This window comes from Athene cunicularia (genome assembly GCF_003259725.1).
Source record: "Athene cunicularia isolate RWA chromosome 9 unlocalized genomic scaffold, athCun1 chr9_part1, whole genome shotgun sequence".
NCBI lineage: Eukaryota > Metazoa > Chordata > Aves > Strigiformes > Strigidae > Athene > Athene cunicularia.
Genome location: NW_020799110.1, coordinates 10861149 through 10879032, shown reverse-complemented (window position 1 = coordinate 10879032; position 17884 = coordinate 10861149). Strand labels below are relative to the sequence as shown.

Here is a 17884-nt window from a genome sequence, read left to right as displayed (position 1 = left end):
ATAATTAACTTACATTAATAGAATTTATGGTACTCAGCAGAATTTTGTTTGAAGCTTTTTTAGACCTTAGCTTGATACAACTAACTTTTTTTCTCCTTTCTCCTGTAGGGCACCGTGTATGTCTGGGGGAACAGATGGCACGAGTTGAACTGTTCATCTTCTTTACCAACCTGCTTCGGGCATTCACATTCCAGCTCCCTGAGGGAGTAAAGGAAATCAGTTTGGAGTACATTTTGGGTGCAATACTGCAGCCACATCCATATAAACTCTGTGCTATTCCATGCTAATCTGTGACATACTACAGCACAGAGGGACTTCAACATAATTGCAGATATTTTAAAAGCATGTACAACAATCTCATATACAATCTCAACTGTATTCAAATGTAGGTAGCTCAATATAGCAAATTATTACAGAGAATTTTTAGTTAGGAGGCCTGACCTCATATAGTTGAACTTTTGGAAATTAAAGCAGATGTACTTGCCAAAGCTCATATAAATGTATCTTAGGCACATACAAGCACACAATGTTACTCAAAAATATGTATTTTCACACTCACGGTAGCAATGAATTAGATGTAGGATTTGAGAAGTGATCTGTATCAAGCAGAGTTTCCTCTTAAATGGTACAACTGCTCTGATATGGCAAGGATGCCTGAATAAAAAAAAAAAAAAAAAAATGCTGTTACTGCTCTGTGTTCACAGAAGGGCTTTTCTTACATCCTTTTGCAGAAGGGAACAGAGCATGCAGAGTATGCACACCTAGTGTTGACTCCTTTTCCTTTCACACTCCCTTGAAGCACACATGCATAAATGACTGCAGAATGGGGCCTCTTATAATCATAGTCCATTTAAAAATCCTTATACCTTTTTTCTTTACTCTCTCAGTATCTGTTTACTATTCTACCACAAGTCAGATCCAGATGCTTTCATGAACTTTTCCATCTTCTGTTTAGAAACGCTATTATATCCTCCAATAACTTCCTATTTGAAGAGAAAGAAACAGCCTTTCAAGAAATGAAGATGCCAACATTTGTTAAAGCAGGCACAATAAAAATTTATTACTCACAGTATTTTCTTTTGTTGTCTCGTCATCCACAGCAGACGTGGAAAGTTTTGACCACTTAAAATTCAGCTGCAAGTATCCTAGATGCTTTGAATTTTCAAAGTTCAACAGGAGCAAGCATAAATTATGCCAACATGTAGTTAAAAGCAGAAGTAGAATATTACATATTTCTCAGACATAAAACTAATGGAAGACTTTACTCTCCTCTCAAATATTTCCAATTATTCCTTCCATTTGGTGAAAACCCCAGGGCTCTAACACACTGTAAAGTTTGCCATTGCAGAACAAATGCAGACTTGACATCATTGACAGTTTTCACCTTTTTAATAAAAGACATCATAAAACTTTCAATGTTACTCCATTTTTATTGAGGAAAATATAACATCTAAAAAAATCCCCCTTGAATAAGAAATACTTTCAAACATAAATTAAGAAAATTCTCTTAAACTCTGTATTTCTTACAGTGAGGGCAAATCTTGCATAAAACACATTCTTACAGATTTACAAAAGCAGTCTGATGTGATAGTTCAAAAGTTTTCAAGTCTTTATCTTTTTCCTTTGTGGTGTTCATTAAAGAAAAACTCACCAAAAAAATCCTTCTTTTCAACCCACCATTTTCATGGTTCAGTAAAGGGCCCATAATAAAGTGCTCAGCAGCATAACTGGCAGTGTAAGATACAAGCTTGGACTTTCTCTACTCCAGTGTATTTTGATGGCTCTTGAGGTATGTTCTACCTGAAAAAAAGACTCCAGTTTCTTTCCTCTGTGTTTACCCCTTTGGTCTCCTGAAGTTATTCTGTAAGCTTGATTTTTTTTTTTCCCCAAAAAATACTATTTCATTATGCACATATGTTTTCTGGTTTTCTTCCAGAACTGTAGCTTGGGTTAAAACATGCACATATTTTTCACCTGTATTTTTGAAGAACTGAGGTACATTATGATTTGCTGTACAATGCTGGTTCTAAAAAACACAGGAAGAGAGTGTACATGATTAAGGAGGTATTTTTACAAAGAAGTTGCTGTAGGCCTGACAGTTGGTACCAGTGAAAAACAGCTGGGCTAAGAGTATCTTCTTTTTATTCCATTTCAAACAGCAAGAGGTGACGCATTCCTCAGTTTTCCGATGTCTCTCGAAATGACAGTGTGAGAATTCTAGACTACCTTTTCATCACAGTTGTAAATGAAATCTGTAAGAAAATGAACAATGCAGAGAAAAAAAGCTATTTCATGAGGTAACTTTTTTGTCAAGAAAGAGAGAAAAATTCGTAAGGAATTAAATCAGAAAAAAGAAAGATTTAGAAATTAAGGACAAAATGCAAGCTTTTCTTGTGAAACTTCTTTTTAAAAAATGTTATAAATCCCATCATTTCAGTAACTAGAAAACAGACAGACAAACTTCTAGAAAAATACACTGACATGCAGCTCTAGTGTGATGCACCCCTTTGAAATCAACAGCCCAACTTCTCAGCAAGGCAGACTGCCTAGATCCTTCAGGGGTTAAATCCCCGAGAGCACCAAGTGATTTAAAGTCCAGTCTTTAGAAAAGTCTACGCTACTGAAGATCAGATTCAAACATTAATTTTGGCCACTGATAAAAAAAACTATAACTGCCATTTCCAAATTCTTCAAGTCTTCAAGTAGTTAAGAATCTAAACTGTTCCCTTGATGTCAGGGAACGCCCTTTGCCCAAGTCCAACTGTTTTAATCAAATAATATAAAAAACATATTTGTGAATATATTCCTTCTGTAATAATGGCCTTGAAATGTTTTGTTTCCAAAACAACAGCAATAAAGGACTTCACTACATACTCCAGCTCCTAAATATTAAAATAACAAGCACCATGAAGAAAGTACATACATGTCTTTGCCCACTTCTGTGAAGCACACAAAATCCATACTGTTTGTGTAGTTGTAAGGACAAAATGTAATCACTGGTCAACACGACTTAGATTAAGAAAATTACTAAACCAGTTCTAATCTTGGATGAAGAGTTTTTCCTAAAATCTTTGTTTTATTTTTATTAAAACCTCAAAGGGAAAAAGCCGAGTGTATCAGTAGTCTTGTTCTCACCTAATAAGCAGAGTACTATCAAGTGCATGCTTTGATCCACCAACCAAATTTGGTATCTTTAAACAGTTTTTCAAAATAATACACTCAAAGTTCTCCTCTCCACCCAGTAAAAATACCGTATCTGGTAATCAGCATTCACATCCAACCTTTCAGTATTATATGCATATCTAATCAAGCAAAACACAACACCAAAATATCAAATAGGTGGCATTAACTTGATCAGAATGGCTTGCACATCAAGGATTATAATGCTAGGATGGGCTGGTTATAAGGAAACAAATGAAAAACTGAAACACTAGTGTGGAGAAAAGCTAATTTTGGATTGCCTGTTTGATTTTCTTCTCTTTTTGCTGTGTTTTCTTAAGTCTTTACAACATTACAATAGTATTAGAATTTCTAAATCACAATACATAGGATCCCAAACTAATATCAAAGCCAATCAGATTGGGGAAAGATACAATATATAATTAAAGCTAGCAGATTTATGGTGACAGCAGAATGAATAGATCAAAATATATCCAAATGCATAAACAGTGTTTACACTCTCAAAGCAAATGTAAAAATCAAGTACACTAATAGTCCAATTTGTCAGACATGACAGCAGAGTTAAGTACTGGGGAATGACTTGAGGAGTAAATAATAGCTTTATATAATAGTCAGAGAAGCTTCCATATATCTGAGTGGTGTGAACAGACACATTTTGTTAACTGCTAACAACTGCTACTTTTCTGGCCGAAAAACAAAACCCCAAAGATGAACTGCTTTACCGATTATCAGTTTGCAGCAAGTAAATGAGAACATTCAAAGTCCAGTCCACTACCACATTACTCTCAACATTAGTTAATACATAAGCCTCGGTGATGCCTCTGCAACACCTCTAGAACAACTGAAATTAAAAATGTATCACTCACTTCTTGCAATACTTGTCCAAGTGTCTCCCGGCTGTGAATGCGCTTCCTGTTAAAAATCAAAACCATACTTATTTCTGCACAAAGCACCAGTGGGATCTTGTAAACAGCAACCATTTATTCCACTTCAAAGGGAGAAAATTGTTATGCTAGGCTTTGTTCCACATCCCTTCCCTTATGAAATCTTGATGTATTTTTATGGAATCTTACTGCAATCTTATGGAATCTACAAACTTTATTTCAGACCTCGTATTATTTACATCAGGAGGAACTACCTGGAATAAGGCCTGCTAATCACTGCATTTTCCCCAAAACAACCCTGTTTATTGAAAAACTTAGCTAAATTTCAGCATAATTCCTAATATCCAGCTATAACTGATAAATAGTTGCTTCAGTGACATCATTTCCAGTACTACACATCGGTTATTCAGCAACTGATGCAAGAATATTAACAAATATTTATTTTTTTAAGTCATTCTTCCAATATAATCAAAGTGGTAAACAGTGCTTGCAAACACAAGAGCAATGTAAAGACTTAAAAAAAAAAAAATCTATTAAAAGCGAGAACATGTTACCAGTCATTGTTTCCAAACATCCTGTAATACATGCACTGAGAATACTAGAAATGCAAATAGAAGGCAAGATATTTTTACCTGTCTATTTTGGTTGCTATGACCACTGTAAAACTGCCTTCTGTATTGGGCAAGTACGTAGAAGGTATAATGACATAACTTCCTGCAGGGAGCCTGCAAAGTTGGCTTACTTCCTGTGAATAGCAGTGAGGCACGCAGCTAACCAGGGGCTCCAAGTGTAGAAAAGAGGAAGTATTATGTGGTTTCCAGCCGCTGTTAGGCACCTGCAAAAAAGAATGAAAACATGTCTATCTTTCTGATATATTTCAGGCCTCAACAATGTTAAATTCCAAGTATACCGTAGTATGGTATGGTCTCTATCTATTCCACTACAAATACTCATTCTTCTGTACAGAGCTAGAGAAGAGGATGAGAAGGCTTCCAGAAATCCCAGATGGCAGTATTAAGTACAGATACATCATTCCTAGCATGTCTGTAGCCAATTAATACAACCCGCTACCCCCACAGCTCAGAAGCTTTTTCTATTGTCTAACCTCACTCTTTCTCACTGCAGCCTATTGTCCTCGGTTTTCACCTCATGGATATGGTGAACAGACTGTCTCCTTCCTCTCTGTAGTTGTCTTTGATATACTAACAATTCATACTAGATAGACTATAGGCATGAAAACGCCATTCTTGTCATCTTTTCTCACATAGTATATATTTGAAGCTATATGATCACTCCTAATATGTTCAACTTCAAACTCCACTTAAGCAACACCTTTTCTGAAGCACTTTTTCCAAAAATAAAGCTATTTTCTCCCTGAAAAATAGCCACCTAACCAGAAGCTTTGCATCCTACATTTATGCAGTTATCACTGGCACATACAGGTAGAACCTGTATTTGTCCATATCAAATCATATCCTATTTCAGAACATCTGCTTAATATATCACATTCCTTTTGATTTCTGATCTTCTCTGCAGATCCAGCATCACTTGCCAATGATCAGATAATTATTAGAGATGCAGAAAGTAAGTTTTCATGATGACTTATCAAAAAGCCTGGCTTTCAGTCACTAAGACACTAAGAATTCTTTGCAAATCCTCAAAAGAGTTCATCATTTCTAAAACGAATTGAGAAGGTGGGAAGGATTCAGTGGAACCAATTATCTGGTTACTAGGCTATGTAATGATGTAGTTATTCGGTATCTTTCACAGGCATTACTTCCTAGGATCAGCTTGGTTTCTCCTAGAAGCAGCATGTCCCTCGCCAAGTGGAAGGAGCACTGAACCGACAGGCCTACCTGCACACTTGGCAAATGAGCAAAGGGATCAGAAGAAGTCTTACCTGGAAAATATGGAAACCTATTGGACGACACTTGCTATCTTGGCAGTGCTGGCGGAGAGTAACTTTCACACTGCTTTTTCCTGGTCCTGCAGGAATGGAGAGGGGAAAGCAGGGATTGATATGGAAGGAGGGGAAGTTCCTGCTACCTCCAGCACTTTGCCCATTTTTCCAGCATCCATGCAGCTGCACTGTCTCCCATTCACCCGCGGGGAGTTCTTCACAGAGGGCAGCATCTGTGGGCGGTGGCTTTAGCTCACTGTCAAACATAAGAGAGAAAAGAAACTAAAATGTATTAAACCTGTATGATTTCACAAAATCTAGAACACCAGCTCACGAAAATGAACTAATTTTACATAAACTTACATGAATACAATTACTCCACAGAACTCCAGAGCAACAACGTACCATATACAAACCATGCACTAAAACCAGGTAAGATTTTTGTACATTCACAAAGTAACACAGATCATGTATTTTTTCCCCTCAACACCCTTGTACTATTTATCCTATCTGAAAGCAATACAACTGACAGTGTCTTGAGTAGACATGAGCAGCTCAGTATGTCCAAAGAACATACTGCATTCTTTTTTATATTCTCTGTCTGTAATCAGAGGAAACTACCATTTTACTGCTGACTTGATCACCGTAATGCTAACCCTATCTCAATCCTAGCCCAGCACTGCTTTTCACAGCCATATGAACCATTTATTATCATTATCAGTTGTGTAACATTTGAAACCATATTTCAGCATGACTTGAAACACATTATCTGTTCTTATTTCCAGTTTTCTAGTTGCGAACATGTAACAGGTGTTATGATATTCTGCAATTGTTCATTCTAGACACACATCCAAGCTGGCACCTGTTTCAGTCTGTTACACTTAACAGCAGTTTTATCCCACCACTCAAAGTGCAACACGTTCTACAGGTGATGTCCAGAAACCAAATATATTTCTGGTAAGGACACAACCTGCACCCGTACAGCAAAATTAGCCTCGTAGTTTTGCAGACCTTTATTTGGTCTAAAACTTGATGACACATTGTTGACAAATTCTGCAGAGTAAATGACTAATGCAGTTCTAGCTTTGTAGTGTGATATGCCATCCTCTCTCCAAGGAGATACAAATTGACAGTGTACTACCAGAATATAAAAAAAATTAACAGCTTTTAAATATGTTGCCAACAGTACGTTTTACCTCTGCATATAGCTTACCTGGTGCAAACTGTCAGACAACCTCCGATTTTTTCAGGTTTATTGGAAGAAGTTATGACTTTGCTGACTCCACACAACTACTCATCATCATATCTTAAGTCTTTATTTCAAGGCTACAGTAACCAACAAATAATTGCTCACAAATAATTGACTTTCAGATGTTGAGGTAGCTATGTAAGTTCAGCTGTATTGTCAGTGTGGAATGCTTTATTTCAAAAAACAAATCTTTGTTCAGCTAAAGCAGACAGCATTAGTGACATCAGTGTTATTTTTGACACCTGTCCTGAAAAGATGAGCTGTGAGTATTATGCCATCTGAGCCCACTGCTGACATTCCATCTGCATTTGAAGCTGTACTGCTCACCAATAACAATGTTAAATGTCAGGCAATCTGTCAGTATATGTTTTCCAGCATACATAATAAATATACTGCTCTCCTTTTCTGTCACCGATTGCAATAACAATAGATGCTTTTAACTTCTGTGGTACATCTCCATTTTTCCATACATCAAGAAAGAATCTCCACATATTGAGAAACATGTTCTGAAGAAACTGATTCACTTCTTTTATGCACTTTCTCAAAACGCAAGGCTGCAGTTCAGAGTCAAGATGCTACTCTCAGACTACTTCTGATATTTTAACAAGAGATAGTAGCAGCATCATGCAAAAAACAAGGAGACAGAATGCTACTTACATGAATTCAAAGACAAAACAATGCTGTTACTTGGTACTCTGCATAACCCTTCAAAACACATTCTGAACATTTACACCTAGTGCTATACTTCATATTAGTTGTTTATGTCAATGACTATTAGAAATTGTCTGTTTTGTTTTAAACTTACCTGAGAGAGATCCTTCCCGTTGAAAATACACGAAGCAAGAAATTCCCTACTGCATCTTTCAGAAAAGTGCTGGGAACAACAAGATAAAACCCAGGCGAAAGGTCACAGCATACATGCACTTCTCTATCATAGGAATGGCAGACAGTACCTACAACTGGAGGAGCAGAGAGGGTCTTTGGAAGGTTAAATCGTTTCTTCTCCACCTAGAATAGATGCATAATGACGCATGGCGTTTTAGAAAAAATGAGGTTTTTTAATAAAACTAAAAACGATCAAATATTGTTTAAAACATTTTAAAACATGCATACATTTACAAAAGTAAGGAGGAGAGTATCAGCAGATAAGCTGAACATCAAGGAGTTGGAAGAGTTACTATACAGAAGTAAATTTAGGAACAGTCATCAAATAATCAGCCTGAAAAGTCATGGACTAGTTTGGAAGAGTCCCAAAAGTTCCACTACCTGGCACTCCACGATAAGGAGAAAGTACTAGTGCACTAATAGATTGTACAGACAGAAACTGCATCATGAGATAATGAAGATCATTCTAATGTAAATCACAGGTGTAAAATGTGTGAACAACTGAATTATAACACTGCTGTAGGAAACGAATTATTTTCCTCAGATGTTTCATTAATGCTTTAAAACTTCTATTTGCAAAAAGAAAAATGTCACTCCTGTATTACCTTCCAGACATGCAGTCCCACAGCCTGATAATTCTTCCCCTGCGTGCCTTCAGTCAAAGATAGATTTTCCTCTGCTAAACGAGTCAGATTTTGAATTCTTCCAGCCCAGTCAGCACTGTATTTCCTATGTTTCTGCAGCAGAGCAATGCACACCTCACTCTTTTCACAGACTCTCAGCCAGAACTTAGGGTTGGTAGGGAAGCTGCTGTTGTTACGGCAGCCGCCTGCAGACTGGCCTCTCACCCAGGATCCAAAAAGATTCTGCGAATGACACATCACTTTCTCTAACAAAATAAGAAAAACGTGGTGCAGGTGTCAGACACCAGAGGCTACTTAAAATTTTATACAACAGACATATAGCAGAAATCCCCCGCCCCAAGAAAACATGCTGTCCTAACCCTGACACTCTCCAAGCAGATATTCATGACCAACATTTTAAGAGACATGAAAATGAATGTCACAACTGGTTATGGCAGATGTATGACATGATTTTTATAAAAAACTGTTTCTAGAAATTTGAAGTTTATCTCCCATTAAAAAAAATTAAAAATGACAAGGTTGTCCAGAACAACAGGTTTCTAGATAGAGAATACTAATCTCAAACTAGCCAGTAACTAGATCTCAGAGAAATATCGAAGACTCCTCTAAAGATTTTCAATTTCCTCTTGTCCCTCCTATTCTTCCCAGCAGACAGAAAAGCCTATAGATCTAAAGGAGCAGAAAAGACTGAAAAAGAGAAATTATGGTCTAGTTGCACGCATTTAGAATTCAAATCAGTCTCTCCCATTGACATGTTATTTACACAAGAAAGATGTTTTCTCATACCACACCTGTATAGAGGCTCTGAAGTTGTCCTTCCTCGTTGACTGGAAAGCCCATGGTAATCTCATCAAATTCCCTGTAAAATTCCTCTTCATCAACCCAGAATTCTCCCTCTTGGATCTGTGAGAGCAGTTCTGAGGCAACTGCTGGATCTAGCCGGTTCCATCCTTGACCACTGCACAAAAGACAAAATGTTAACATTTATTTCTTTGCCTAATAAAGTTCCATAACAATGTCCTATCAAATAGCCTGTGAAGCAGGACAATAAAAAAAGACTTCTCGATTTTATTGTCAAATACTTCCATTGACTATTTCTGTACACATGTTGCTAGTCAGTGAGTGGGATAACAGAAAGTATGAATTGTAATGTATCAAAGAAACCTGAGGAACAGCCTAACACCAGATGGGATATGGCAGCATATTTCTGGGTGAAACAGCTTACAACAGAGAGTACAGTCCAAAATGCAACAACAAATTTTAACAGTTGTTAAAAGTAGGTATGTGATGAACAGTGACTGTTCTGAAAGAATTTTAATGCTGTACAGTGAATATCAAAAAACACTATCTGTAGGAAACACCTGGTTATCCCCATAAATTTGCTGGCTAAGTCATGATGAACCAAGAATTTAAACACCTCGTTATTTAGGGTCCATTAAAAGCTAGTACTTTCAGCATTTTTGATTGTTTCAGTAACAACAAAAATAGTTCTGCACTTGAAAGAAACGGGGCTCTAAGGTCACGCAGTGAAATGCTACCTATCCTCTTGCAACTACACAGCAACTGACTGTTTGACAAAGAAACTACAAGAGACCAAGAGTAAAATCAAAACTCTGTCAAAAGCAAAACCCATCAACTTTAGTCTCAATTAATGTGATTAAGCCATCTTTTTAACTCAGGGAAAAAAATCCCTATTTCTCTAGAATGGTTATTAACATGACCATATTGTTATCATATTTTAATTAGGAAAGCTTGCTCCTTGGGTCAAGAACTGCATGTTCCTTTGTACAGTCTAAATATGCTAAACACTTTTCAAAATAAGTAAGTAGGGTCTGCCTTTCATTCCAGTTACTTTGGTATATGAACCCAAAACAAATTTCTACATTTCCTTTATAACAGATCTCTTCTTTATATCTACTTTATATCTATTCTTTATATCTACTCGATTCCAGCTCCTCCTACTCCTATTAATCTACAGAAACGAGAGAACACAAGCAAAAAATATAAGCATCTTTTCTTCTATTTTGTTTTATACATACTCCTTTATCTTCTGCAACTGAGACAAGATCAAATGAGAAGAGACAAGTAAATCCGAGTAACTACTTAGTCACAAACATCTTATGAGCAAAGATCAATTGCAGAAAAAACACCACAAAAATCAGAGAAAATAAACCATCATTTTATCTCTAAAAAAAAATATGCTTTGACAAACAAAAAAAAATCATCATTAAAAAAAATATAGTTTACCAGAATTAATAGATCAAAATGACAAGCCTTAGAACCAATGAGCTGTGTGAACTATTGCAGACAAAATGAAGTTTCCTCCACTGTAGCCTATGAGCAGTATTTGCTTATGTATTGCCTATGAAATGCACAGATATGCTTTGTGCTTCAGACCTTTCACAAATGATTTTCCAAATGAAAATTAACCTACTCACCCCTCACACCAGGGACCTCTCCAGCACCGTCTCCCCCAAGGATTTCTTATTCGTAGAAGGAAGATTTCCTTGCCTGACACTTCAGACACATTCAACATGTCTATCACAATAAAGGCATGAAATTCTCCTAGTTCACTTGCACCTGCATTTAAAAGTAAACAAAAGAACCTGCTCCATATTTTACTGTGGATGATATTAAGGCAACTTTGAAATAAAAGGAAATTGGTTTTAAAACAGTATAAAAGCAGCATAAAAAAATCCTTAAACAGCTCATTTCAGTTGTGACTTTATCTAAATAAAAGAAATGAAAATTTTAAAGCATATTAACTCACTAGTTGATCTCAAACATCTTCAAATTCCTGGTGCAAAAATTCATTCAGGTTAAGGAGTTTTTTTCAGGTGCTTTTTCAGGGGGTGGGGCGTGTGCATTTGTTTTTGAGAACTGACCGTATTAGCATCTACTATAAAAAACACTCCTCAGAAGCACCCTCCTTCATGAACTCAATAACATCCCTAAATCTAATTTATTTACTCAAGGTTATATAAAATTGCACCATGGATCTCATATAGTGCTAGAATCAGCACTATGTGTTTACTGGCTCCCTTGTGCCCTGAACCCTGTTTTTACTTTAAAAATATCTAGAACTTTACTATACCTTTTCTGGAATTGAGGACTGAGCAGCTTATTACACACTGTTCCTTCAGATTCATTAATCGTCTAAACACTGTCTTCTCCAAAACCATGGCAGTCTTCTCTTTCTCCATGTTTCTTCCAGGGTCTTTCAGGGTCCATCTTTCAGCAATTCCTCCAGTAAGATCAACCAAAGCATCTGCCACCTGTCCTGCCCACAACTGCTCGTAAGATCCGTGCACTCTGTAACAAGAACAAAAAAAAAAATGAAAAAAGTTTCTACAAACAGCAGAAGAAACATGGTTCCTATGTACTTCCAACCCCACCTTGTATTACAGCCATGACTGTACACTACCTCATATCCCCAAGTAGGCAAGTGAAAGCACATACTATTATATTTATACAGAATACAACATCTAAAGAACACATAAGCCATCAGACATTCCACTGTTTGATGGGAAGTTCATTACAACTCATTCCCTCCTATATAGGAACTACTCTAGTCTAGTACTAGTCATTTGTACCTTATTATCCGTGCACTACATCATCTTTCATGATACACTAACTGCATTCTGTATAAATAAATAACATTTCTTCCTCTTCTTCAATTATTCTTTGTTCACTCTGAATAAACAGCCAGAGTAGCACTTCTTCAACAATTTATGTAAATCAAGAGGCTACCCTACCTAATGCAGCAGGTGCAAAAGACAGCAAAAGAAATCAAGACCATAATAGAATAATAAGCCAAGACAGAACAGTAAGGTCTCTACAGAAAACAAAGAATATTACCTTTCAAACCTACAGAAAAGTTTTAACGCGCCACTGCTGCTTCACAACTTCTGCTTGATGTACCTACAGCTGAATAAATTACTTCACAGTTAAAAGTCTTTTTCTGCCCTCTGCTGGCAACCAATCTTTCACCCAAGTTCTCCTGGACATTTGACGTCTATCTTATCATTGCACTTTGTCTCCAAATTGTTTTGTCCATCTGGACAGCATTTTGATGGATGTGTCATAAAACATAAAATAGCTGCGTCTTCAAACACATTAACAATATGGTTGTTTCTTCTCAAAATAATAAAGTATCAAATTAAGCAAAAGAGCAGTGAAACTCACACAAACAGAGCCTCAATGAACATAAAATTGCATACTGTTGTCACTTTTCATGAAAATATTTGCATGCTTTCTGCTTCTCATTGAGCCCTCATCTGCCCTCAGATGCTGCAGTAGTAAAATATTTCCCCTTGGTAAATTAGATGACCAGTGGATAGTGATCTAACAAACGTCTGAATCTTAATAATTCGTTGCAGCTCTTACTTTTCATCGTAATTCTCTCCTTAAGACTATCTTACCTCATAGGCAACTAGAAACACACCTGACAGATCTACAGTTTAAAGAGAGACTTCTGCACAACGCAGTATGGGAAAGCCAGCAGCCACTGCTTTATATTAATAGAGATCTATGCCCAAAGCCGTGCCATAAAATAAGTAACTTAAAGGTATACAAGTATTGTAACTCCCTTTACTTCCCTCAGTAACTGTTCACATACTTTGCATAAGCTTTTTCCAATAGTGGAAGCCAAAACAAATCCTCCGTCTGACACTGGGAAAAGCAGAGTTTACCACCCAGGCAAGGTAAACGATCGTCGATGGTCACTTCCACCCAGTGTCCAAACTGCCAGACTCGACAAGTGAAGCAGCCTTGATATGACGCATCTGTCCAGCTGGGCTGACCTGGAGGGATTACCTAAAGGCAAAAGCCAAAATCAAGACAAATAATGGAATTTGTTTGGTAAACAAAACCATTTCAAATATGCTGAATATTAACCATTTGTAATAATCACAGAAAAAGGTATCACAACAAAAACAGTAAAACTAAGCACAACTTATATGGAGGCTCATGATTCAAGAACAATATGCAAATGTAATTTAGATGAAGAAAACTTCTGAAACATGAAACCTCTATACCTTATTCAGTAGGTATTTACTCTTCTGCAAAGCTACACAGGCACACAGGAACCAACAGTCTCCCAAAATTCCTTGTTTCACTTGCACATCCTGCTGATTGTTTGAAAATAAACGAGGAGTAGAACAAATGTCCTAAAATTAAAAAAAGGGGAGTTAAAGCCAAATCTTGCAAGACATTCTAAGGAAGTCTGTGTTTCAGGGAATGGAAGGGCTCCAGGGACCTCTCACAAAACAAGGGAATTTTTACCTCTAGACTATTTCCTTTTCAGAGGCAGCCTAAGCAAACAGTAACAAATTACTGCCTTGTGGCTACTTTACGGGTACTTTATGTGAGGTAAATCATGTTCCCACGTGAATTTTAGTACACAAGTGTCACCATCAGGTGCAACCTTAGCAAAGGAACCAGTAAGTGAAAAACAATTCATCAGCTCCTTGCCAGACATATGATCAACTGTGACAGAACTGATGCCATTCACATTAAACCGCACATCCCAAGTTACAAAAATCTCCAAATTAGCGTAAGAGGAAAAACTTTCCTAGGGCAAATAAAAATAAGATCTCTTGGTAACAAAAAGAGGTTTGCATTTGAAATGCAAAGCCCCGAACCATTAACTGGATCTGAAAGTGAGTGTTTGAAATGGTTCTTCCCTCACCTGTAAACACTGCAAGAGATGGAAATTAACGGATCAGCCCTCAGTAATAGCAGTCAAGATGTAAAACATGAAAGCAGAAAGTTGCACACTGGGCTCTGTGAAGTCATTTTTTGCTAATTCTATATGATAAGCAACAATTCTATCACTGTTCTGCAGACATCCCCAGATGCAGAAAAATAATACCGCTAAAGACAACATACTTTTTTTCTCCATTATATTTTTATAGCCTTTTTTTTTTCCCCTCCACACAAAGGCTGTATCATAAAATACTTCACTTTAATGTACTGCAAAAACACACTTTAAGCTTTTTATCTCTCCTATGGCTTGCTCTGAAACCTAGCTATAAGCTTAAAAGCATTACAAGTCATATGACAGGTTATAACCTTAGTTTTCTTTCTTATCAAAGAAACCAGCAATCACACAAAAAAAAGCACAATAATCTTCTGAAGACCTCTAAAGTCCAGTTATTTGTTTTCAAGACAGTTATGCAATGTATCAAAAAAATTGGGAAGACATAATGCTGGTTTTTAACTTGGTATGAATGTTATTTGTGTAATGACACATATTTATAAGATATCTGAACTTCTAGTAGTGCCAGGAAATTCAGAAGTTCTACAACACGATCTAACTCAAATCTACAGACAAGCACCCAGACTTAAAAACTGGAACTCATATACTGTTAACACCGACATACATTGGTTTTATCACTTCTATATTTCTAAACAATAAAAACACCTAGAGGCAGTCAATGCTAACTACCATTTACTACCTTAAATCTGCTAAAATCAGTCTTTTCCACCTAAATACTCACCTTAGGTCTCAACCAAGAGATCTCACCTCTGAACTGGGCAAGCGGGGTACAATAATCAAAAAATATAGAGGTATCACTGGCTGGAAACGTGGGGTCTGTGTAAAGTTCTCTTCTCACGATTAATTGTTTTTTCTCTCCCAGCATTTTCAACACAGTCCTAAGTAGCCTTGCCGGCTATTTCCACGACTTTATATTGCCAAGCACCAACCTACAATATAAGTGAGGATTACTCGGGAATTGTAACTGAGAAACAAATAGGCAAGAGACGATTTAATTAGGAACAAAGAGTCTCTCACTCTTTCCACGGAGCACCTTGAACCACGCCATTGCTGGCTTCTTTCAGCATCTGATACCACCCTACAGGTCCCCCACTTTGCTGGAAAAAAAGAAGGGAGGTGTCTCAGAGGTGACCTACACCCAGGAGCCCACTCAGCGCCCATGCCCGCCCCTGGGCGCACACCCCCCCACAGGGCCCCTCCACCAGCACCCCTTTCCCCACAACCAGCCCAAACAAGGCCCCTCCCGCCCCACACACACCAACAAGACTTTTCAAGCTCGAGTTTTAACCCTTTCAGGAGCAAAGGAAACATTGCCATCAGTAAGAATAAGGATGCCTCTTGTCTACAGCTCATGCAAGAGAGCTGCAGCTGCATGGGCTGCAAGTGAGCTGACACAGGAGAGGTCTGTTGGGGGAGGGAAAGGGAGAAAAAGAGGCCTCTGTCTCAGGAACAGTGAGGCTTTCATTTGTGTGATTTCATCCTTGCTGCTTTCTTTAGGAAACAGTGATCACAGATCACAACTGCATAAATTCCATTAAAGGACAGATTCTAGAAAGCAGTATGAATGTTGAGCTCTAACTGTAAATATAGTAGATCCAACCTGGAACAGTGAAACACTAACAATATTTATTTATTATGCTATTAGAAGCAGGAAAGAGATGGACATTATCTTGGTCTCTAAGATACCTGACAGGATTTCCTTGCCCCACTGCAAAGTTGGAAATGGGCAAATTCATTCATTATACAGCTTGCAATGTTTTGGGTTTCTTTTCTATTAACCCCAAATACCTTGGAACAAAAGCAGCAGAGAATTTTCTCTGTTGCCTCTTGGTAATCCTGCTGGATTAAACTATTCCTGAAGAGAGAAACACACATATATTTAGACAGTAAATCTTGAAAAGAATTATGACAAAATGACACTTATCTTTTTGTCAATCTGTTTCTCAGTGCACTTTATACAGGTGCTTTGTATTTCCTTGTAAAAGAGGAAAACAGACACCTAGAGGCTGAGTGCAGTTGCTGTGGAAATTTAAACAGTTAAAAGGGATTTGCATCCAGTTAAATAGCCAGCTCATTTCCATGTGAATGAAGACTGTCCTTTGACACGTAGTATTTGATGTTTTCATTATTGTTTTCCACGTTTTGGGTTTCATCAACTCCATGTTTTCTTTTGTCTTCGACTCTAGATGGTTCAAGGACAGGGAGTCAGGTAGAAGCAATTGAGCAGTGGTAGTTAGGCCCAACATGTGTGTGTGTGTTTTTCTGCAAACTCTGACACACAGAAGTTGTTTAAATTACACAGGGGAGCTCTTCTAATTCTTTGGATCCTGGTATCAGGCTTAGGAAGGCACAGGCTCAGTCCCTGCAATACTGCTAGGCTGACAGTGGTCGGAGCTCTGTCAAAAGGAACAGCACAGAATGTCATTTTGCTTAAGGGCGATTTTGGAGGGTGTATTTAGGGTTTATGCTCAGAAGAGCATTGTATGGAAGAAGTCTGATGGTTTTCATCGCCAGCCAGAAGCAGCCTGGTATTGCAGTGCTGTCTTCAGCTACTGCAAAGACAGACTCAGTCTTCTCCCAGAAAGAGAGTGCCTTGCCCTGAGGAAGACTCCCAGTGCCTGACAAATCTCCCTCGTTACCTCAGGCACAGCCAGAGGCAGAGCACAGCCTCAAACTTCCATGCTGGCTACCACAGCACACGAGAACAAGGTGGTATAAGACACCAAAATTAAAACAATGCACAAAAGTGATGCTTCCCTAGGTCATACATCTAGGGTCAGACACCCGGAAAGTCAGCCAGTTATGATGACTTAATCCCTGTGACACTTTCCACCAATCACAGGAGCATAAAGAATACCCCATCTCCCACCCTTTCCGACCACCTCCCACTCTTACTTAAGACCCTGCATCTCAGGAAGTGCGCTTGTGGGAAAGGGCCCAGTGCTTTGCAAAACCCATTAATGCAATTTCTTAAACTTTAGAGAGAGACATGTCTCTGGTATATTAGAAGACCTTCCTTGTGGGGCACAGAGCACACTATGTCCTAATTCTCTTGACCAAAAAAAAAAAATCAAGGAGGTATAAGACAAGTTTTCCAGTGCAGAAGGTGCATGCACATAGAGGAGTGAGGGGAAGTGTTCACACGGACTCAATCATTTAATGCAACCAGCTCATCTCCCTCTGTATAGAGTGAAAAGTCACCTCCAGAGTATGGAATAGCTTTTCTCTACACTCCTTTACCTATAAAATGTTGCCATGTCCATGTAAGACATGCTGTAACTGGTGCTCAAATTACTACTGTAATTATGAAAAAACAAAATAAATGCACAATATTAATATAAAATTCTTTTTAAGTTGGTGTGT

The 17884-nt window shown here is 37.8% G+C and overlaps 2 protein-coding genes across 5 annotated transcripts in view; one reads left to right on the top strand and one right to left on the bottom strand.

Moving 5' to 3' along the window:
- Positions 1-1291, top strand: part of LOC113483319 (cytochrome P450 2J2-like) — a 74950-nt gene extending 73659 nt beyond the window's left edge. For both annotated transcript variants that reach the window (XM_026854799.1, XM_026854798.1), the window contains one exon: positions 109-1291. In XM_026854799.1, the coding sequence (XP_026710600.1) occupies positions 109-287 (179 nt within the window). In that variant the 3' untranslated portion in view covers positions 288-1291. The remainder of the gene's footprint in view (positions 1-108) is intronic.
- Positions 1292-1444: 153 nt separating this feature from the next.
- On the bottom strand, positions 1445-15684 carry CAPN10 (calpain 10). Of its 3 annotated transcripts, XM_026854794.1 has the most exons (14): positions 15539-15684; positions 15243-15450; positions 13779-13910; positions 13361-13557; positions 11837-12054; positions 11181-11322; positions 9534-9700; positions 8704-8987; positions 8019-8221; positions 6168-6220; positions 5965-6050; positions 4697-4899; positions 4047-4092; positions 1445-2252 (listed from the first exon to the last, which is right to left on the bottom strand). In XM_026854794.1, the coding sequence occupies exons 2-14, from the start codon at positions 15384-15386 to the stop codon at positions 2223-2225; spliced, it is 1905 nt and encodes a 634-aa protein (XP_026710595.1). In that variant the 5' UTR covers positions 15387-15450; positions 15539-15684; the 3' UTR covers positions 1445-2222. The 3 variants fall into 3 exon arrangements, with proteins under 3 accessions (XP_026710595.1, XP_026710594.1, XP_026710593.1); XM_026854793.1 differs by having other exon boundaries at positions 1446-2252; positions 5965-6220; positions 15243-15428; XM_026854792.1 differs by having other exon boundaries at positions 1447-2252; positions 5965-6220; positions 15539-15683.
- Positions 15685-17884: the final 2200 nt, after the last annotated feature.

Coding starts and splice junctions, on each gene's coding strand:
- CAPN10 (XM_026854793.1), bottom strand. CDS start 15,386: ATGCTGGGAGAGAAAAAACAATTAATCGTGAGAAGAGAACTTTACACA. Junction 8,222..8,703: donor TGGGACTGCATGTCTGGAAG/GTAATACAGGAG, acceptor CATCTATTCTAG/GTGGAGAAGAAACGATTTAA. Junction 4,900..5,964: donor TAGGTTTCCATATTTTCCAG/GTAAGACTTCTT, acceptor TCTTTTTTGCAG/GTGCCTAACAGCGGCTGGAA.